General features: G+C 50.2%; 1 protein-coding gene across 4 annotated transcripts in view; it reads left to right on the top strand.

The window, feature by feature from the left end:
* The first annotated feature begins 945 nt into the window (after positions 1-945).
* The window catches only part of LOC130839716 (pleckstrin homology domain-containing family M member 1-like), a 51,185-nt gene continuing 29,002 nt past the window's right edge, over positions 946-23,128 (top strand). For all 4 annotated transcript variants that reach the window (XM_057714016.1, XM_057714017.1, XM_057714019.1 and 1 more), the window contains exons 1-6: positions 946-1,082; positions 3,787-3,930; positions 7,922-8,168; positions 9,744-10,370; positions 15,605-16,010; positions 21,607-21,868. In XM_057714016.1, the coding sequence (XP_057569999.1) occupies positions 3,885-3,930; positions 7,922-8,168; positions 9,744-10,370; positions 15,605-16,010; positions 21,607-21,868 (1,588 nt within the window). In that variant the 5' untranslated portion in view covers positions 946-1,082; positions 3,787-3,884. The remainder of the gene's footprint in view (positions 1,083-3,786; positions 3,931-7,921; positions 8,169-9,743; positions 10,371-15,604; positions 16,011-21,606; positions 21,869-23,128) is intronic.

The following is a 23,128-nucleotide window of genomic DNA, read 5'->3' as shown; positions in this document are numbered from 1 at the left end:
TAGATAGGGTTCTCTTCCTCCTGGGACCCTTTCCCACCCCCCACCCCTCCAATCTGCTTACACTGGGACTTCAACCTTCCAGAGATAGGAGGGACACCTTCCCTGGAGAGGCAGACGGAGCACACAACCCCAGCAGAGATCATTGGAGCTTTTTCCCAAGAACGGGCCTGCCTTCCCCCCAGCCCTGTAAGCCACCCCAAGGTCTCCTGGACCAGCATGTAGGGGTACCTCTCTGCCCCTGGCCCACGCTCAGACCCCAGGCTGTGTGGATCAAAGCCTGCATGTGTTAAAAGTCTGAAGTATGGCAGGACACCCCTGCTACTTTTGACCTTTTGCTCTGATTCCATTTGAAAGAGAAATAGCACTTCTACGGTGGAAAGCAAACTACAAGCCGCTATGAGAATAACTGTTTGAGTATATGCTGCCCCGGAATGATGGCGCATTACAGGAGAATGCCCAGGGGACCTCAAGGCACTCCCTTGGCATAAGCTGTGCGCAAAACATGTACGTTTTTCCTCAGAGCCACCAGGCAGGAGGGAGGCTCTAAGCTGGGCCTGGGCTCTGCCCACCAGGATACGCTGATGCCCTGGGGGAAGCAAACACAGGGTAGGCGTTGGTCGCATCTTACAAGTGGGCAACCTTCAGCGAATTGGCAACCTTCAACCATCTTCTACGCAGATGGTGCTGAGGCCAGATAAGGTCAGGACCCCAAAAGCCAGGATCTCGTCTGACACAGACCCTGCGGAGGGCAGGCAGTGAGAACGCATTCCGTCTGGCGTCAGTGCCTCTGCCTCGCTGTGCCCGACCGGGCTGCGCGGATCGCGAGCCCCCTGGCCCAAGTCTCTGCTCCCGGGCTGGGAACCCTTGGGCTTGCCAGAGCGCTGGCCCCGCCCCGCGGCTCCTCCGCGGCTCGCGATTGGCTCCGCGCGGCAGGGCGGGGCCGGCCCCCGAGCGGCCGTGATGGCGTCGGGCGCCCCAGGAGTCGCTTCCTGTTGTCCGTGGCCGGGAGGCCGCAGCTTACCGTCGGAGGCTTAGGGGCTGCGGCGCGCGGCAGTGCCCCCACTCCCTCCCCGCTCCCTTTGGTGAGTTAGGGGTTGGGGGCGAGGCGGGCAGCAGCGGGGCGGCGAGGCCGGGACGCGAACGGCGAGGGGGCGGCAGCCCTCTCCGTGATCTCAAACCCCTGGGTGCCTTGAGCCTGTCCCGCTTCAGAGCCTTCACCCTTCCCAGCCCGAGCCCCGCGCCCCACTCCGACCCTAGCCTTCCGCCCGCACTGCCACTGCTGGCCTGTGCCCTCCATTTACCACTCGTGACCGGACCTCGGCTCTTCCTTACCCCCACCCCCTCACCACCGGTCTTGCGTAAGTGCAGCCTCCCCCTTGACCTCTCTGCAGCCCAGTTCCAGCCCCGACCTTGGCCACGTCCCTCCGCCTCCCTCTCACGTATCTCATCTTCCCTTCTCAGCCCCTTTGGCAATCCTCGTGCTGCACACAGGCCTCCTCGAGACCCCACATTCTGGTTTGCCCTTTTCGGGATCAGCTTTCTTATGGGAATCTCCCACACCCCCCTGGTCAGCTCCCCAAGGTCTGCCCATCCTGCACACCCCACTTCTGTCCCACTCTCATTTAAGACCTACCGCAAGAGCAGATGCCCTGCTGAGCACACCCTTTTCTTTTGATAACTCTGATCTCAGCCCTAGTCCCAGTTTAGGTGTATTTTGTCCTCACAGGCTCAGCCTCTAACTTCCTGGCCCACATGTACTTCCTTTCCATCTCCAACCATCAGAGGACACCCCCATCCCTAAGTCTTTGCTAAACTGCCCCCAACTCTTGGTGCCCCAGTTCCTACCACCCTCACCCAATGGTATAAAAACTGAGGTCTCCTGCCCCTTCACCTCCGCTGTCCCCCCCTCAACTCTGTACCCATTTCCCCCTTGGCCCCATCCCCATTCAGTGTGAGAGTTTCGTGCAGAATCCCCTGCTAACCCCACCGGCTGCCCCTCAACAACCAAATTTAGGTGCTTGCTGGGAGCCCAGCAATTAGAGACTGAGCCGAGCCTAAGGTGGTAATTAAGTGTGGAGAAGTAGAGACCCCGCCTTGGGTCAGGGTCAGGGGTTTTTCCATGGGTGTCTGGTCCCCTGTACCTTCTCCCAGGGACTGTGTGTCTCACATTCGTATGAAATGAGTTGTGCTGGCTTCTGGAATGTTAGGTATCACCCAGATACCGGAAGGTAAGGAATAGCCACTCACCTAGCTCACTCATAGCCTGGGCCATTGGAATCCATCACTTCCTTTTGGCTGGTTTTCTGGCGGGAGAGAAACTCAGCAGCACTGTGTGGCTGCGGCCACAGAACCGTGTCTACGTGTGTTGTCCTGGCACTTGTGAAGGACCCTCACCCGGTGTTCCTCCCAGCTAGAGCTGATAGCAGACCTGTCCCAACACTGAACACAGGGAGCCCAGCGGTCGCCAGAGATGATGGTCCACGTTGTGGAGAGTGTAGGGGAGAGGGTGCCCAGGAGGCTAAGGCTTCGGCGGGTGCAGAGGCTGTTGAATTGCTTCCTCTTTTTGCAGGGGCTGGATCTTTGGGTTTTGGCCATTTGGTTACCCGTGAACCTGGGGAGCCAAGATATCTGAGTCGCTGAGGCAGAGGGACATCCCTGAGGCACTCGGGCCCCATGCTCAGCATTTATCATCTCCTGGGCTTCTGGGCAACACCGTCTCTCCAAATTCCGGTGACCTGGCTTCCGAGGATTGGCCATTTGGCAGCAATTTTAAAGGGCCCCAAACAGGACCCGTTGCGTTTGCTTGCCATCTATAGTCTTGTTCCTCTGAAAGTTGATTGCCCTTCTCCTTCAGTATCCCCCCCATTAAGGTGCAATATATCGGAATGGTTTCAGCCTGCTGGCATTGTGGTTTAATGGAAGGAGTTGCATCATGGCTAAGAATTGTATACCTCAGAATTGTATCCCTGCCCTGAGCCTTGTGTTTGTTTTATTCTTCTGCTCATGCAGCAGGTGTTTTTTGAGCACCACTGTGTGCTCTGCGTTGTTCTAGGCACTAGACATGCAGTGGGGAATGTGTCGGGCACAGTTCCTGTTTTCAGTCATTCAGAGTTTGGTCCCTGCTGGAATCCTAAGGATGGGACAAGAGTATGGGGGTGATGGGTGTTATTGAATGGAAGGAAGGAGGGAGGAAAGAAAGATGCCCAGTGTTCACTGACTTTACCTTTGTGGCCTCACTAGCCTTTGGTTTGGGAGTCACAGGGTAGACGTTTCCCGCCCTCCCGCTGGTATCCAATTGCTTCCAAAGCCCAGTTCCCACAGCACAGTGTCTCCATCGCACCAACCCCCCCCCCACCCCGCCCCCAATCCAGGACAGTTGTCCAGAAACCCAGCTTTCTTCAGGAGGAAGGAGGTGCAGTTTACTCACTTAGCACTCACATGTCTGAAAGATCAGCTGCCTTTCTGAATCAGAAGATAACTTGGCCATTCTTTACCCACTGATAAGTTTGTCATTCTTTTCCAACTGAAAACCATGACTCATCAATTGGTACAGCAGCTGGATGGCTTAAACATCAGGCTGTTTGTTCTGAACAGCCCAGTACAGGATTGGATTCAGACCCTAGAGAGGAGGCTGTTGGGAATGGCTGAGAAGTCTCTAAGGAGAAGAGGTTTCTGTTTACTGGTGGCTGGAGCGTTTCAGAAGCAGGGAAGCCAAGCCATCCATTTCTTCTTTTAACGTCAGTGTCATATAAGCCATTCTTTTGTTTTCTTTCTTGATCTCTGAAGGAAGTGAAATTGGACGTATATAGAAGGCGAGCAACCAGAACAATTCCTTCTTGTGTGTTGGAACATTTAAGAAAGGACATCTGTGAAACCTGGGGACCATGGAAAGGACCTGGCCTCAGCTGGTTGGCACTGCAGACTTGATGGGTGAGATTGTTTCTTGTTGATTTTAGCCTTATTTGTTAAAAATGGAGCTTTTGAGGGTGAAGTTAATTATTACTGAGTCTATAAGTAATCAGTTTTGCCTGAAACTCTTGGAACCAAAGACCTGAGATTGTTTGAGCTGGTGAAAGACACAAGACTTAGAATAAGGAAACCAGAGAGTTCTGTCTCCTGAGCCTCAGTTTTCTTTGTGAAACCGGGATGATCAACCTTCTGTCACAGGATTGGTTTAAGAAGTAAATGAGATTAGAGAAGCTAGGAGAGCTGTGTCAGGATGAATCAGTACTTACGGGGAAGAGGTAGACTTCTCGGGGTTAGGAGTTGCCTAAAGGGCAGGCAGAAGTCACCTTTTCTTCTGAACTCCACTGGGGATGTTTGAAGAACCCTTTGGTAATGTTGCCCATGTTCTCTCCTTACTCTTTTTAGCCTAGGTCTCCTTGCAGCCCCCGCTCTCTTTGGTTTGGTTTGGTTTTTGGTGTCCGTGCAGAGTGTTCTGAGGACAGGAAGCAAAAGTAGTCCCATCGGAAGGTAGACGGGGGGTCTGGAGAGTGATGGAGTGCTGACCCAGCAGTCAGGAGGCCCAGAGCCCCAGTGTGGTTCCATCAGCAAGTTCTCGTGTCACAGACTGTCAGGCTTCTGCCTGTGAGCCGGGTTCCTGCCCCGTGAGGCATGATGGAGCAGACCCACGTAGGTGAGGTGCTTTGGCTTCTTGCAAAGAAAGGTGTGCCCTGAATTGTGGCCCAAACCCCAAAGCCTCAGTCCTCTTTGGTGAATTGTCACATGGCCGTTCTCCTCTGTGCTGTCGTCAGCCACGTTGTGGCTTTTCTGACACTTGGTTTTAGGGGACAGTTACGTATCTCACCCTGCTCTGACCTCAGCGTCAGCTTGCTTTGGGTTTTTTTTTTTTTTAATTTTTTAAATGTATTTATTTAATTTATTTATTGGCTGTGTTGGGTCTTCGTTGCTGCACACGGGCTTTCTCCAGTTGCTGCAAGCGGGCGCTATTCTTCATTGCGGTGCGCAGGCTCCCCATCACAGCAGCTTCTCTTGTTGTGGAGCACGGGCCCTAGGCGCGTGGGCTTCAGTAGCTGTGGCACCATGGGCTCAGTAGCTGTGGCTCACGGGCTCCAGAGCACAGGCTCAATAGTTGTGGCGCATGGGCCCAGCTGCTTCGCGGCATGTGGAATCCTCCCAGAGCAGGGCTCGAACTCAGAGCAGGAAACCCTGCATTGGCAGGCGGATTCTTCACCACTGCGCCACCTAGGAAGTCCCTGCTTTGGGTTTTTAGCAGACCTTTACTGGGCTGGAGTGCCCACTCACTGACAGGCCTCCCTCCCTCCCGTGAATGTGATTTTCAGTTAATTAGTTAGTGAGGCCTTCATGGACCCAGGCTGTTATTGAGATTGTTGAGACCTAAGCCCTTCCTGGCCTGGCCTGTGGCTGGCTGGGGGAAGAGCAGCTTTGGAGCTTGAGGCCTGTCTAGAAGAGGCAGGCCTGAGGGGAGGCCTTTGGCCTCTGGGATTGCTGAAGGGGATTGGAGGCCAGGGTCTTGGAGCCAGAGAACCTGGATTTGGTCTCCTGGGCTGCACAAGGTGGCCTGGAAGGAGCATTGTCCGGAGGGACTGTCTGCAGCACGTGTCCCCTTGCCTGGGGCGCTGGTGGCCGGAGTGTGGAGGAGGGCCCTGAGAGTCCCTGGCAGGTGGGAGGGGGAATGAGGTGAGGGTGAGGCAGTGAGACAGGGCCTGCGGCCAGGGGCCCATGTTCTGGGGTGTGTCACGCCATGACCACAGTTGGCTCTGCAGGGGCCACCCTCCACACCCCTCCCTCCCTCTGCATGTCCTTACTTCGGGAGGTTGGCTCTGGATCCTGGTCACCCTCTGCCCACTCCAGAGGCCAGGGATTGAATCAGAGCATCTCCCACCGTTGAGGGCCACGCTGCCCCTCTCATTTCCAAATGTCACGCTCACATCCTCCTGTAAACCTTTCCTGCCAGACTGGCCTCCGTGTTCCACTGCCACCTCTCACCTGGGCGCCCACCTGCAAAGCCCTCCTCCCAGGCCGCCCCTGCCCCCTTGCCCCTCCCTGCCTTCGTCCTAACCCACCCCCCCCTCTTCGGGAAGGGGGGGTGATCACACTCCTTCTGGAGTCTGGGGCGTTCCTTTGAGCTGGGGTTGCCGCTGTGCTGGCAACAGGTGGTGGAGTCGGCCACTGAACAGCCCTGGGATCTTGGGAATTTCATTGACCTGGGTCAGCTTCTGTTTCTTATCTGTCAGACAGAGATCATGAAACACTCCCAGGGTGGTTATGAGGAATGAATGAGGCAATCCTGTGAAGGGCACGGAACTCATTTCGTGTCTTGGTTTTATTAACTTCTTTGGGCCATGAGTGTTTGAGAGCAGTAACTTTTTGTTTTTGGTGTTTGGTGTCCGCTCATGCTTCGCTATGTGGCCACTAGAGATCTGTTTCGGTGTGAGTGTGCCTGTCCAGTCCTGGTCTACACAGGGGCTGGGGTGGGGCCAGACCAGGCCGCAGCCCTCCCAGGCTCAGGCCCACCCCCACCCGCTCTGCGCCTCAGCCACCCCAGGAGAAGGGCAGCTGCCCCGAGAGCTTTCTCCGTGTGCTGACGTCAGCTGCGGGCGCACCCTCATTTAGGCAGTGGCATTCTTTGTCTGTAGATGTGGGTGGCCACATCCACGAGGGCTAGAGAGACCATTTATCCGTGGGAAATATCAGGCTCTGTGCTCAGCGTTTTGTACGGTCATAGTCTCCATTTGAGATGTCCGACACGTGCTCCAGTGCGCCTCGCTGGTTCGTGGCAAATGGAGATCAGAACCCATGTTGTTCCCCTTTAGAGATGACCCTGTGCTGCTCAAGCTAGACCCTTGCAGCCCAAAGGAGAAGCAGCTGTGTGGCAAGAGAGCCCTTCCTTTTGAAGGCGTTTCAGTTGTACGTTTTCCCACTGAGCGGGCCGACCCTGGGCTGGGACAGGAGTCAGGGGACAGTTGCAGGGCCCAGGCCCTGAATGTGAATTGTGAGCCCCTGCTTCCCGGCCCCTGTGGGTTCTTGGCAGCTTCAGCTGCAGCATCCCCCTGGCAGCCTCAGCTCTGTATCTAAAGTAGCGTTTCATTCCCTGCTTTTCGTGCCAGCGTTTGGTGTGGAGTCAGGAGCCCTTTCTACCCACCCTTTGGGACAGACCCGCGCCTGCCCTCAAAGAGTAATCCCCCCAGTGCTGTAAATCACGAAGTATTATTTCCATTTAACAGATGAGGAAATTGAGGCTCAGAGAGATTAAGTGAAATATCTCAAGTGACCCAGCTGGTGACTGACAGCTGAGACGAAACCCAGGCTCTGACTGCCAGGTCTGGGATCTTTCTTCATGTGGATCAGGCTCCTGTTTCTGGGGGGTTTTTATTGCTCTAAAGCAGCACTTTTGACTCGTCACTTATTGACTCTCTGTGGAATGTTGGTCATGTGATTAAGGTGGACTGCCTTACCCCTGCCTTAGGTGGATTACCCAAGCTCGAATAGCTGTAACTGATGGAGCCAGTATTGAAACACAGGTTTATATGGCTATCCGTTCACTGAAGTTTGGTTTAAAAAACAAACACACAGGGAATTCCCTGGCGGTCCAGTGGTTAGGACTCCATGCTTTCACTGCCAGGGCCCGCGTTCAGTCCCTGGTTGGGGAACTAAGATCCCGCAAGCTGCACGGCCAATAAATAAATAAACAAATAAACAAACAAACACTTAAAAAACACAAGTATCTTTGCAAAAAATAACACTTCTCGGTGCAGTTTTCCTCCTCTTCTCTCTACTTTCTCTTTATCTTCTACCGTTAGCCTGTAGTAGTTTTGCTGCATAGATACGTAGACATGTGCACGCATGTGAACCCTTGTGTTTGGCGACAAGCAGAGTTACATTGCAGGGGTCGCCACAGGAGCCTCTAAAGGCCTGTGTTGTGTCTGGCGCCACCCAGGTCATCAAGAAGAAGCTAGTGGGCTCCGTGAAGGCGCTGCAGAAGCAGTACGTGTCCTTGGACACGGTGGTCACGAGCGAAGACGGAGATGCCAACAGCACGTGCAGCGCCCTGGAGGCCGTCTTCCTCCACGGCCTGCACGCCAAGCACATCCGAGCCGAGGCCGGAGGGAAAGGAAGAAAAGCGCCCACCAGAAGCCTCTGCCTCAGCCTGTCTTCTGGCCCCTCCTGAAAGCCATCACCCGCAAGTGAGAGCCGCTTGAGCGGGGGATGGGCAGGGGGTTCACATCAGGGAGGAGCTTCAGAGTGTGGGACGCTGAACGGGAGCCTTCTTTTTACCCCCCTCTGGCAAATTCAGCAGTTGCAGCAGAGGTTGTGTGGCCTGCAAAGCCTAAAATCTTTACTGTCTGGGCCTTTGCAGAAGTCTGTTGCCCCTGCCTTAGGATGCTTGCACATCTGTGTGCTAAGTATCATACTTGTAACAAGGTAGGGTTTGGGGGGTTTTTTTGTTTTTGTTTTTTTTTAAGAAGAGTGGCATCCAGCTGGAGCATCTGAATATGCGCCCTGACACACTTGTCTTGCCAGCCCTGCCCTGAACCGCCTGGGCTTTGGAGCGAGCAGCTGGCACTGTGCTTCTCGAGGCTATTAAATGCCACCTCCTGCCCAAAGGTGCCTTGTCAGTCTCTGATCTTCCTTCCCATTCCTACTGCCACTGCCCTGTCTCAGGCTCTTACCTCATTCCGGGGTGGCAGTGCCTTTCTAATTGTCCCCCTTATCTCATTCCATCTTCCTTTGGTGAGTCAGCCAACGTTTACTGAGCTTCCGCTGACCGGAGCTCCATCACTGGGTTCTGCAAGAGTCCAGTCCGCACTCCCGTGGAGGAGAGGTGCACAGGGATGGTGGTAGTGAGACGAGGGGCACTTACATCAGAGCAAGGCATTCGGGGGCTGAGTTTTGTACAGGTGGGGTCGGCTTGGGTTGGAGCACCCCACCCTGAAGTCCGTGTGGATGCGGGCACGTCGATTTCCTGAGCAAAGCCCTGTAGCCCACAGGCTCCCACATGCCAGCCTGGGGTCTGATTCACTTGGCTGGAGCCCCAGAACCTGTATCCTGGCCTAGTTCCCCAGGTGATCCCGATGCACAGCCAGGTGTGGGGGCCATCACCCCACTTTGCCTCCCCTGTTTGATACTCAAGACCCTGCGTCACCTGGCTTTGCAACCCAGTCGCCCACTCTTCCTCCGCGTGCTGTAATTGGAGCACTCCCCACTCCGGTTACAGTCTGTTGCTTTCCTACCCTTTATGCTTTTTTCTCCATCAGTCCCTTGTGCCTCGAAGGCTCTCCTTCCATCTTTGCCTCTTCCAATCCCTCAAGGCCCAGCTCAGATACTACCCTTTCTATGGCATTTTTCTTACTCCAACCCAGAGGTGATTGCCTGGTCCCCACCCCAGCTCTGCTACAACAGGGCTCACCTCAGCATGTCCTTGAAAGGCGGTTTCCTGGACCAAGGGTGGGGACCATGTCTTTACCCTGTGTCTTCACAGCTCCGAGGACCTTGCCCTCAGGGGCTCAGCAGACATGTCCTGGATGAGCAGATGATGTCAGGGGCCCGATGGGTAGTTGTCATGAAAATAGCAACCATCCTTCAGGACACTCACCTACAAAAGTTGGGGGTTAGAGCTGAATCTTTCTAAATTCCCCTTGGAACACAAGAATTTTTCATGCCGGTGTATATTTTCAGTCACCATTATTGGCTCTTGCTAACCAGTGGATAAAATGACCTCTCAGTGACTTGCAGACATTTTTTGTTCTCCACCTTCCCAGACACATCATCTCGGAATTGGAGCACCTGATCTTCGTGAGCACGGATGTGGGCCGCTGCCGGGCCTGGCTGCGGCTGGCCCTCAACGACGGCCTGATGGAGTGCTACCTGAAGCTGCTGTTGCAGGAGCAGGCCCGCCTGTGCGAGTACTACCAGCCCACGGCCCTGCTCCGTGACGCCGAGGAGAGCGAGTTCCTCCTGAGCTTCCTGCAGGGCCTGACATCCCTGTCCTTCGAGCTCTCCTACAAGTCTGCCATCCTAAATGAGTGGACCCTGACCCCGCTGGCCCTCTCTGGGCTCTGCCCGCTCTTGGAGCTCGATGTCCTCACTACCTCTGGCACAGGACTACAGCGGAAGGGGTCTCTGGATTCCATCTCCCATTCCTCAGGCTCGGAGGACATCGAGGTGCAGCACTCGGGCCATAAGATCCGGCGGAACAGGCAGCTCACGGCCTCCTCCCTCAGCCTGGACACGGCCCGTTCATCCCAGCTCTCCTGCAGCCTCAACTCTGACAGCTGCCTCCTCCAAGAGAATGGCTCCAAGAGTCCAGACCGTTCCGAGGAGCCCATGTCCTGCGACTCAGACCTGGGGACAGCAAATGCCGAAGATTCGGACCTGTCTCTGCAAGAGTGAGTGCCCCTCCCCCACCCCTTCCCGCTCGCTCCTTCCTTCCTTCTTCTCTTCCTCTTGCCCTCTCTCCCTGGAGCTCAGTGTGATTGCCTGTCACTGAGCACAGAACTCTGTTAGGGCATAAGTCAGACCAAGGGGCCAGGGGCTGGAGTTTCTGGGAGCTGTACCTGGAGGCCAACGGGGGCCAGTGGGGAGAAGGTATAAAATGTGTTTAGACTGGGCTCAGTGGTGGTTCCAGTCCCAGCTCTGTTCTGAGTGTGCCGTGTGACAAGTTATTTAATCTGTCTGAGATTTAGTGTCAAATATTATTCTTGTCTTCGTCTAGAGAGAAGGAAGCTTATAGCTCAGAGCTCTACGTGCAGCTTCCAAAAAGCACAGTGCAGCAGAGTGCAGAAGGGCGCTCTTCTGGGGACACAGAACCTGAGTGATGCCCGGATAGGGCAGGCAAGTGGGGACACAGAGTGTATGGAGGAGGAGGACATGCAGTGACGAACTTGACTGGAGAAGGGAGCCTGGGTAGAGCCTTCCTTCCTTCAGGCTTTTTAACGTTAATTTTTGAATAATCTATTTTTATGGTTGAAAAAATCTAAAATGTATACAGTGAAAAGTCTTTCCCACCCCTGTAACCGTAATTATTAATTTCTTGCATATTTTCCCAGGGTTTCTAAATGCATCTGTAACAAATGTAAATATGCAGATTTAAATTTTTCTCTTATTTCTTTGTTTTTAATCAACGTATAGTTGATTTACAGTGTTGTGTTAATTTCAGGTGTATAGCACGGTGATTCAATTATTTATATATATATAATATGTTATATATATAATATATATAGATGAGTATATATAACATATATATAAAATGTTTTCAGAATCTTTTCCCTTAGAGGTTTTTATCTTTCTTATTTCTTAGTCTCCCACTTCTTTCCACAAAAGCTAGCGTAAATTATAAATACACCATTCTATACCTTGTTTAGGAGATCTTTTCATATCAGAGCTTCCTCTTTTTTTTTTTTTCTATTACAGGTTTTTCCATTGTATAAATGTACCTTAGTTTATTGAATCAGCCCTGAGTTTAATGGACACTGGAGTTCAGGGTTTCCATAAATAACCTATGTATGTGGTCCTTTAGGTCCACACAAGCTATCCCTGTTCAGTAAATTCCCAGAAGCAAAATTGCTGAGCCAAGGGATCAATTAATTTGTGATTTCCACAGATATTGCCTATTTTCACTCCATTAGGGGTGTGCCTGTGTCCTCTCAGCCTCATCGACAGAAGGTATTATCAAACTTTTGGATATGTGTTCATCTCATAGGTAAAAAATGGTAGCCGTTTAGGAAGCATCTCCTCCAGGAGGACCCGTGTTCCATCAGCTGTGTTTAGGACCTTCTTTCCTCTCCTGCTGTTTCCCGCCCTTCCCCCCACCTTGGTTCAGGTCTTTATAGGGCTCCCGCCTCGTGTGGGAGTCACACCAGGATTGGGTGTCATGGACGGGCCCTGGAGCAGATCTGGTTTCCAGCCCCATTCCGCCACCTGCAAGCCCAGTAATGTCCTGTACATTGCTAACTCTTTTTGAGGTTCTGTTTCTTCATCTTTTTTTTTTTTAATTTTTATTGAAGTATAGCTGGTTTCCAATGTTGTTTTAGTTTCTGCTAAGTGATTCAGTTATACATATACATATAGCCACTGAATTTTACATTCTTTTCTCGTATAGGTCATTGCAGAGTATTGAGTAGAGTTCCCTGTGCCTACAGTAGGCCCTTATTAGTTATCTATTTTTTTGTTTCTTCGTCTTTACGATGGAAATCCCCTTGTAGGGCTATTTGAGAATCAAATGAGATGCCCATGAGTGAGCTGCACACATAAGCATGTCTGGTAGGCCCCAGAAACGGCTTCTGAACATCGAGCACATCAGGTAGAATTTTCACATGTCAAATGGAAAGATTAGATATAACGTGCTGGGAAGGAGCAGCCCTTCCCCAGAGATGGCTGGGCCCGTGGCGTGACTGAGGCTCAGTCACCTGTCTTAGCCCTTGGTTGTCTCTCCCTCCTCCTGCAGACCAGCCAGCCTTCTCTTTGTCATGTGCCTTGCCTTTATCTTTCCTGCGTCTTGTGATTGGAAAATCCCAGCTTAAGGTGGTTGCATCAGTGACCATCCACCCTGTGTGGGAAGTGTTGTCCTGGGTGTTCCAGGGGAACTCAAGGGAAGAGATCAGGATGTACAAACCAATACTGGACAGTGACATGAGGAATCAGCAGACACCACACCACACCACACACACACACACACACGCACACACACACACACAAGCACACAGCCAGCACTATCATTCTTAGAGCTGGGCTGGAAGTTCATCTTCGTCTTAGAGCATCCACAGAGACCAGCGTTTCTTAGACTGTCTTAAATACTCTACCCTTAAGGTAAAGATTCTCAAACACTTGAGTTCGCTTAAGTTATTATGTTACTTAAATGTATATAACTTAAAATTAGGCATAAACACGTTGTGCTTAAAGTTCTTGATTGTGAAATCAAAACATCTGCCAATTGGGAGTTCCCGGGCCATCCAGTGGTTAGGACTTGGCTCTTTCACTGCCAGGGCCCAGGTTCAATCCCCGGTCTGGGAACTGAGATTCCGCAAGCGGTGTGGTGCAGCCCAAAAATAAAAAGCTACAAATCAGATATGAAGTGCAAAACCCATAACATTCCAAATGAAACTTATTCATGTTTTGCAGAAACCAAATTACAGTTTTGCCTTGTGAAGAGAGGATTAACTGCCCCGCACAGCTTCTTCTGTGTTCGTTGGGTCTGAATTACACTGATCACTGGGAAGCATAGGTACAGTCTAGTGGTAGAGAGTGTGGACTCAGGAGCCAGACTGCCTGAGTCCTCCATCAACCAGCTTTGCCATCTCGGGCAAGTCACTCAACCTTTCTGACCTTGATGTGCTCATCTGTAAAGTGGGGATAAAATGCTTCCAAGGAGGGCGTTTCAGAGGAAGGCCAGGGGGATGAAATGAGCTTAGACCTGTCAGGTGCTTAGAGCAGCGTCTGACACAGCATGCACGTTCACCAGGCGGTGGTGTCATTTTACTGCTGGGTACCTGTGTCACCTGTTCTCCTACTGCTTGTCCCCCTGTGCACTGCTGCAAAACCTTGCTTAGTAATATTTGTCGGAGGTCATTGTCGTGAGGCCTTCCCTCGGGGGAAAGGATTCTTAGCACGTGCAGCCCACCTCTGTGCTTGTATTCGTGGCTGTTGCTGGCGAATAGTCCTGTGTCTCACCAGCACAATAGTCCACGTGTTCAGGAGAACCCCAGGCTCAGGCTCACTTGTCGGGAGGACTTTATAAGGCGGCCATTCAGATTCTCCAGGCCATGCTTTTTATTTACTTACACATAAATATTTATAATACATGTATTTTCCCCGTTGTTCTCTAAATGAAAGCACAGGTTTGTTTTTGTAATTAATTCATTAATTTTATTTATTGGCTGTGCTGGGTCTCTGTTGCTGTGCGTGGGCTTTTCTCTAGTTGCAGCAAGTGGAGGCTACTCTTTGTTGTGGTGCACAGGCTTCTCATTGCGGTGGCTTCGCTTGCTGTGGAGCACGGGTTCTAGGCGTGCGAGCTTCAGTAGTTGTGGCACGTGGGCTCAATAGTTGTGGCTCGCAGGCTCAAGAGCACAGGCTCAGTAGTTGCCGCACACGGGCTTAGTAGCTCCAAGGCATGTGGGATCTTACTGGACCAGGGCTTGAACCTGTGTCCCCTGTATTGGCAGGTGGATTCTTAACCACTGAGCCACCAGGGAAGTTCTTGTATATCTTCTTTGGAGTCATGTCTATTCAAATCCTTTGCCTATTTTTAAATTGGGTTATTTATTTATTATTGCATTGTAAGAGCTCTGTATATTCTGGGTACTAGACTCTTATCAGATATATGATAATATTTGTATATTTTATATGCAAATATTTTTATTAGTTATATTTTTTATTAGTGGCTTATACATTAGATGTCATATCTAAGAAATGATTGCCTGATCCAAAGACATGAAGCTTTACACCTGTTTCCTTCTAAGAGTTTTATAGTTTTAGCTCTTACCTTTAGGTCTCTGATCCATTTGGGGTTAATTTTTTTCTATGATGTGAGATAGGAGTCCAACTTCATTCTTTTGCATGAAACTATTCACTGATCCCAGCACCATCTGTTGAAAAGACTATTCTTTCCCCATTGAAATGTCTCGGCACCTGTGTTGAAAATCAGTTGCCCAGAAATGCATGGGTTGGTCACCTCTTCTTGTCTAGAATGTCTTAAAATGTTGTTTGAGGTTATGATGGTGTAAATAAGAGCACCTAGAAGATGAAAACTTGAGTTCTAAAATCCTTGTTTCCATTCAACCACATTAAGGGGAGTTTGGTGTGTCTTCTACACCCAGTCTAAGCCATTAGGGCAGATGTGTGTGATCTCTTGGGCTCCAGACAGCTTTCTTGCCACCAGAACCTGCATTTGTCCCTGACGTCCTCACTGGATTCATAAGCAGAGGTGGAGGCAGCAGATAGGTTTAATTCAGAAGCACAACTTGGAAGCCTCGGGAGAGGGAGGGAGGAGCAGCCACTAGCCAGTGCACATTCCAGAAGACCCAGAAGTATGTTTGTGTGTGTGTGTAAGAGTGTGTGTGTGTGTGTGTGTGTGTGTGTGTGTGTACAAAGGCAGTGACACTGGCTCCCTGGGCCCAGACGCACCACTGAGGGGCAGGAAGTGCCAGTCCCGTCAGGAACACATCCTGTTCTGGGAACAAAGCGGGTCCTCCCTTCGCCCAAGCCTGTGTCCCAAGGAGCGGAGTCTTGGAGCCCAGCTCTGAGACATGCGTTCACCAAGGCGCTGCCGAGGTCGGCTTGGGGCAGGGACGGGTTTGTTTGGCTGCGCAGACTCCCCAGGCCCGGCGAGCCTGTTCAGAGGGTAAAAGGCAATCCGTTCGAGTCCTTTCCTCTGCTTTGTGAGCTTAGTCACCTGAGATCCTGGGCTGCACAACTCACCTGTCCACCCAGCCTGCCCGAGTCCCCGCTGGGGAGCCACGTTGGTGGGCGTGTGTGTGCGTGGGAGCTGGGAGCGCAGTGATGATTAAGGGGGTGGGGGTTGTTTTGTTTTGTTTTATTCAATCATAAAACAGCAGTTTTCCACTTAGCCTTGGGCACTCCAGCTGACAACCCTGTCACACAGGTTTCTTTGTTTAAAAACGTCCAGGGTGTTGTCGGAATTCAGCAAAGCCCAGGTGAACTCTGTGCCCACCGAGGGACTGAGCCCAGAAACGGAGGTTCCCGTGCTGCAGGCCTCACTCACCCTCCACGGCCTGGACACCAGCACACCCCCGCCCTTTGAGGTACCTGCGGAGCCCCACCCTGCCCAAGCATCCCCTGGGACCCGAGATGGGGCCCACACGGGGGAGCCTCTTTCCCAGGCACCTGGCCCTGGGGGCTGGCTGAAGCTGGGCATGGCCCAGGCTGTCCTTTCGGGGAGCACTTCAGGCCAGCAGCCTCCTAGTCCTGTGAGAGAGGCAACCAGAGCAGTTGGCCAAGGAAGTGGCCAGCGGAAGCCCCTGGAGGATGACAAACCTCGGCTGAGCCTTGTGGTTCCCTCACCCACCAGTCCGGTGAGTGGTCCAAGCTGGGTTGTTTTGGCGGCGGATGGTGGTGGTGGGGGCGGAGTGTTGGTGAATGTCTCAGAGCCAGTGCAGGGTTTCCCCAGCTAGTGACCCCGAGTGGTCCCTGCCTTCTCCCACTGAGCCCCGCGCCCTGCAGCGTTTGGTATTAATAGCATCGTGGTGAGGGAGCTAATGTTCCTTGGGGTGTGAGTGGTGGATGTGAGCCAGGCTCTACGCCCTCACTTCCCACGGGTGTCTCCTTTTATTTGCACATCGACCCCTGTTATTTGCACATCGACCCTGTGGTGAAGATAATTCTCACCCAACCTCAGAGTCTCTGCTCTTAACCACTGCCACTTACCAGCTTACGCCCGTGGGCGAGGCACTTCACCTCACTGAGCTTTGGTTTCCTCCTCAGTACTTGTTATTATTAAATAAACGTTGTCCTAAAACACCAGGCTTTGAAAATACTCATTCTGCAACACGAACAAGATTTCGAACCGCACCGTCCACTTGGGCAGCCACTAGCCACACGTGGCTCTTGAGCACTTAAAACGTGGCTCGTCCAAATTGAGATAAGCTGTGTAAAATAAACACTGGATTTTGAAGACTTAGTAGGAAAAACAGAATGTAAAATGTCTCATTCATAATTTGTTTATTTATTTATTTTTTCTATTTATTTATTTATTTATTTTTTTTTTTGGGGGGGGTACACCAGGTTCAATCATCTGTTTTTACACACATATCCCCGTATTCCCTCCCTTCCTTGACTCCCCCCCCTTCGAGTCCCCCCCACCCTCCCCGCCCCAGTCCTCTAAGGTATCTTCCATCCTCGAGTTGGACTCCCTTTATTATACAACTTCCCACTGACTCATAATTTGTTTATTGATCACATTAAAATGAAAACATTTTAAATATGTATTTTATTTATTTTTTACAAAAAATATTTATTTATTTGGTTGCGCCAGGTCTTAGTTGCGGCAGGTGGGCTCCTTAGTTGCGACTCCAGGGCTCCTTATTTGTGGCATGCAAACTCTTAGCTGTGTATGCACGTGGGATCTAGTTCCCTGACCAGGGATCGAGTCCAGGCCCCCTGCATTGGGAGCACAGAGACTTATCCACTGCACCACCAAAGAAGTCCCTAAATAGGTATTTTAAATAAAAATATACTATTAAAATTAATATCACCTGTTTTTGAAACTTTTTTTAATGTGGCTACTAGAACATTTAAGATGACCTGTGAGGCCCGCATTGTATTTCTGTGGGACAGTGCTGTTCTAGAATAAGCCAGTCCAGTGTGTTGATGACCCAAGAAAGCCAGCCCTGGGACTGTCCTGGAGAGAGACCCCGAGGGTAGAGGCTGGAACTGTGGGCCCAGGGAAGCAGTAGTCAAGCTGTGAACGCAAGCTCTTGTGCCATTTCACAGTTGTTGGTGGATCTCGAAAAGCAGAAGTAGGAATTGGAGTGCATGTGCACACAGGACACGCAAAACCCAGAGTTCATCCCAGCTACTGTCTGGGGCTTGTGTTGGGGATGTAGTCTTGCTCTTTCAGCTCCATCCACACGTGTCTATCCTTCCAGATCCTGTAACTCAGGATGGGCCAGACTAGAAGAGGCACACCCACCCACTCTCTTAACAGCTTTATTGTGGATTCACATAGCATACTATCCACCTAATTAAAGTGTATAATTCGGTTTTTTTAGTATGTGTTCATAGAGTTGTGCAACCATCACCACAGTCTGATTTGAAAACATTTTCATCTCCCATGAAAGAAACTCCCCACCCATTAGCAACCACTCCTGTCCCTTTCCCCTCCTGCCTCACCCCCCTCAACCCCTAGCAACCACTAATCTACTTTGTCTATAGATTTGCCTGCTCTGGACATTGTACATAAATGGAATCGTATAATATGTGACATTTGTGATAGGCTTCTTTCAATTAGCAAAATGTTTTTAAGGTTCATCCATGTTGTGGCCCCTATCAGTACTTCATTCATTCTTTTTTTTTTTTGCTGAGTATATGGATGTATCACAATTTATTTATCCATTCATGAGTGAATGAACATTGGCATTTTTCCTGCTTTTTGACTGTTACGAATAATGCTACTGTGAACATTCATGTGTAATTTTTTGCTTGGACATATGTTTTAACTTCTTCAGATGCATACCTTGAAGTAGAATTTTGGGATCATATGGTTAACTCTGTATTTAACCTTTTGAGGAACTGCCAAACTGTTTTCCAAAAGCAGCTGCCTTGTTTTATATTTCAGCCAGCAGCGTATTCCTCTGTATCCTTGCCAGCAGTTCTTACTGTCTGTTTTGTTTTTGTTTTTATTGTAGCCATCCTAGTGGGGGACAAGAGGTATCTCATTATGGTTTTGATTTGCATTTCCCTGGTGACTAATAACGTTGAGCATCTTTTCGTGTGCTTATTGCCATTTGTGTATTTTCTTTGGAGAAATGTCTATTCAAAACATTTCCCCATTCTTAAATTGGGTTATTTAATAAGTTGAGTTATAGGGGCATGCGCAGATGTATGGCAGGAGGGAGCCTGTAGGTGGAGGGAGGAGGCGGAGCCATGGGGGCGTTGCCGTGGAAACCGGAGGAGGCTGGGGGCTCCCGGCCCTCAGCGGCCAGGGGGCGAGGAGGAGGGGCCCGGGCCAGAGTTCTACGCCAGTGAGGGCCTGCGGGGTGCGTCTCCTTGACAACGGGTCGCGTTTCACCCCTTCCCCCAACCGGGCAGCAGCCGTGATGTGGGAGGTTGATGCGGGATCCGGACGTGAGCTGGCCTCCGGCCTCAGGGGAGCGTGCTCCCGGGGCCGACCCAGGCGCCCTCCTCTGCCGTGTGAGCCTGGCACGCGGATTCTGGCCTCAGTTTACCCCACTTTGAGTCAGGGACGGAGCTGCCTGTATGTCCTTGACGTGCCCCTGTCAGACGGGACCTCAGTCTCCCCACCTCAGCAAAGGAAGAGGATGAGTTAGAGCTCCGTGCACAGACGGTTCCAGGCCCGAGGACGGCCCAGGAGCCGCGTGGACCCAGGGCTAGTCACTGCCCGCTCTACACCTCGTTTCCTCGGTGCAGTAAGGGTGAGAAGGCCACTCCCCCCATCCCCACCTCCACCTTCCTGACCGGTGGGCAGACAGGGTGTGACAGTGGCTGGCACGTAGCCAGCATTCATTAGATGGACAATCACTTTTCCCTGGTTTCACAAGCGGTCAGTGGCTGAGTCAGAACCTCCTGTCAGAGACTGGATGAAAACCAACCTCGTCATTGTGGCCTAACCTGCCCTGGCCCACCTCTCTGCCCACCTCTCCCCTCTTGCCCAATGTGTTCCAGCCACAGCAGAATCTTCTTCTGCTCCAGGAACACACTGATCTTTGTTCCCACTCACTTCCGATGGCCCACTTGACTTCTCCACTTGGATTTTTTAACGGTATCTTCAACCTGATGGTGGGCCCTCCCCCAGCAAAGAAACTTGCTTTCCCCCCAGTTTTCTACCGTTACACAAAATGAATCCATGGCACTTCCCTGGTGGTGCAGTTGTTAAGACTCCACGCTTCCACTGCAGGGGACCCGGGTTTGATCCTTGGTCAGGGAACTGAGATCCCACAAACTGCACTGCACAGCCGAAAAAACAAAAAGGAATAAAGGACTACATGGCATTTGGTAAAAAAAAAAAAAAAAAAAGTTGAGTTATAGTTCTGTATATATTCTGGACACTAGACCCTTATTAGAGAAATGATTTGCCGATTTTTCTCCCATTCTGTGGGTTGTCTTTTCACTTTCTTGATGGCATCATTTGAAACATAAAAGTTTTAAAATTTGAGGTAGTCTGTTTTTTCTGTTGTTGCTTGTACCTTTGGTGTCAAATCTAAGTACTCATTCCTAACCTAAGGTCTTGAAGATTTACTCCCATGTGTTCTAAAAAGTTTATAGTTTCATCCCTTACATTTAAATCTATGATCCAACTTCCCTTTTTTGCATGTGGTTATACAGTCAGACGAGCACCATTTGTTGGAAAGACTATTATTTCCCCACTGAATTGTCCCACTTTCTCCTTTAACATTTTTTTTGAGGAATGATGTGTTTAAAGTACCCAGGTCCTCGGTGTATACCTCAGTGAGTAATTGTATATCACATACACTCCGTAACCACCATCCAGATCAAGATATAGAACATCTCCAGCCACCAGAAGGCTCCCTCGTGCCTTCTCCCACTCACTGCCTCCCTCCAGAGGAAACCACTAATCTGACTTCCAGTCCTTAAAGTTTTTCCTGTTGTTGAACTTCATATAGATGGAATCATAGAGTGTGTACTCTTTTACTTCTTTCACTGACCATTATGTCTGTGAGATAGCCTGAGGCTCTAGTTTGTTGTTTTCCATTGTTCTGTAGTATTCCAGTGTAAGAAGATATCACAGCGTAATTATCCATTCTCCTGTAAACAGACATTTGGGTTGTTTTCCGGTTTGGGCTGTTATGTAGAAAGCAGCTATGAGCATTCTTGTACTTGCCTTTCGGTGAACCTGTGTACTCCTCTCTGGGTGTACATCTAAGAATGGAATTGCTAGGTCACTGAGTCGGCGCACGTTTAGCTCTAGTAGATACTGCCAAAGGGCTTGTGCTGCCTTATACTCACAGTAGCAGTATATGAGCATTTCCATCGCTCTTCTGGGATGAAGAATACCATTGTCAATGGTATTGTCAATCTTTTACATTTTGGCCACTCTAGTAGGTGTGTAGTGCTATCTCACTGTGGTTTTCATTTGCATTTCTCTGATGACTAATGATATTGATACCTTTGCATTTGCTTTTTGGAAGCATCCTTTAAAGTCACTGTCTCATTCTTAAATTGAGTGGTATGTGTTTTCCTTGTTGATTTGCTAGGGGCTCTTTGTATACTGTACATGTGTCTTTTATTGGAGAAAAATATATGCATATAGCAAATATATTCTTACAGGCCATGCTGGCCTTTTAAATCTCTTAATGGTATCTTTTGTTGAACAGAAGTTCTTAATTTTAAAAAAATAGTTATTTATTTATTTACTTAGGCTGCGCCAGGTCTTAGTTGCAGCATGCGGGATCTTCATTGTGGCACACAGGATTTTTAGTTGCAGCATGCGGGCATCTTAGTTGTGGCATGTGGGCTTGGGTGTCCACTGATGAATGGGTATACAAAAGGCGGTACATCCGCGGTACATCCACACATTGGCATATCATTTGGTAATAAAAAGGAACAAAGTACTGATACTTACCACAACCTCGAAAACATTATGCTAAGGGAAAGTAGCCCGTTTCAAAAGACCACATAAGCCTTCATTTATACGTGTCCAAAATAGGCAAATCTGTAGAAACAGAAAGTAGATTATTGGTTGCCTAGACCTGGGGCGGCTGAGGGGAAACAGGGAGTGACTGCTGATGGGTACGAGGTTTCCTTATGGAACAATGAAAATGTTCTAAACCATGTGGTGGTGGTCATACAGGTCTGTAAATATGCGGAAACGATTGAATTACACACTTTAAATGAGTTGGTTTTATGGTATGTGAATCATGTCTCAATAAAGATGTTTTTAAAAACAACCTGCCCTTACTTCTTTCCCAATAGATAAACACAAACTGGATCTCAGAAGATGACTTCTACCAGCCTCCCCGGGAACAGCCCGTGGAGAGTCCTTCCGATGCCTCTGTAGGTTCTCCCAGAGGGACTCCAGAGTCAAGGCCTGGTCTCCTCACGCAAGGACCAAGAAGAAGCTGTTCCTTGGAGGCCTTGGACAAAGCTTGCGTGCCTTCCCCAGGAAGCAGGAGAGGCGAGGCCACCCCGGCACCAGAGCATAATGACTTCAGGGTGGTGCATCGCAGGCAGATGGGTAGGTGACTGCGGGCTTCCGGGTGCCACAGTACCTGTGGGCAGTGCCTTTCAGAAAGCAGTTCAGAAGTCCTCTTTATCATTACCAGTTGGGCGGTGTCTTCTCCCAAGAAAAACCTCATCCCCTAAATGTAATAAGGAGCACCCTTGCTGAGTAATTCAGGAAAGCATTTTAGGAAAAGTAGTATATTTTCTCGTAAAAAAAAATTTTTTTTCTAATTATTTATTTAGGCTGGGCTGGGTCTTAGTTGCAGCACGTGAACTCTTAGTTGCGGCATGTGAACTCTTAGTTGCAGCAGGCAAGCAGGATCTAGTTCCCCAACGAGGGATGGGACCTGGGCGCCCTGCATTGGGAGCGTGGCGTCGTACCCACTGGACCACCAGGGAAGTCCCTCTCATAAAAATCTTAATAAAGTACTGGTCAAAACTCCCTACAGAGTACACAAATGCTGTTTCATATATTGAAATGGAAACTCTCTTCCCTGAAACTCTCCTATAAATCTTGTGGTTATACATGAGATTATATATAAGATACATAAGATAACCTTATAAGTGTACAGACATCTTGATTCTGTCCGTCTGTAGCCCAGGGCACACCCCCTGCCTCTTGAAGACCCAGGTGTTTCAACTGCTCCCTCCCAAGGACTCTCTCTTAGATGGTTTATTTAACAGCTCTGGTGGGGTTTATCAGATCTGCTATTTGTTCAGTGTCCTTTGTGTGCAGTTTACAATGAGGCCAGGTTGATCTCCGCACCCTGTGAAATTCCAGACAGCATTAAATAACCATAACCTAATTTTTCTGTAACCCTCAGAAACAAACAAACAAAGTGTGCCGTAGAATCAGTCTCTTTCTCTCCTCATTTTCCATTTGCAATGACCCAGCAGAGAACTCTGGCCAGGTTGCTGGGGCCCTGGCTCGGGGAGTCTGGGCAGAGCCCTGGTCTCCATGCTGCCTCCTTTTAGGTTTTTCTTTCAGCCCATGTGCTGACTGCAGCCATGGCAGAGAAGGTGTGTTTTATGCCCCTACATCATCATGCCCCGAAGAGTAGGAAGACCCTACACAGTGATTTGAAATCTCTAAGCTTAGTCCAGGCTGGGAGAGAGAAGTGTGTGTCCTTTGGACCGCAGGGAGCAGGAAGCATTGGGCTGTGTGTGGTACATAGGCACTCACTCACTCACTCCACAGATGCTTATTGAGATCTGTGATGAGCCAGGCACTGTTTTCGGTGCTGGGGACACTGCAGGAAACAAGGCGAAGTCC

The sequence above is a fragment of the Hippopotamus amphibius genome, chromosome 17 (genome assembly GCF_030028045.1).
Source record: "Hippopotamus amphibius kiboko isolate mHipAmp2 chromosome 17, mHipAmp2.hap2, whole genome shotgun sequence".
NCBI classification, from domain to species: domain Eukaryota; kingdom Metazoa; phylum Chordata; class Mammalia; order Artiodactyla; family Hippopotamidae; genus Hippopotamus; species Hippopotamus amphibius.
This window is presented reverse-complemented; position numbering and strand designations above follow the sequence as displayed.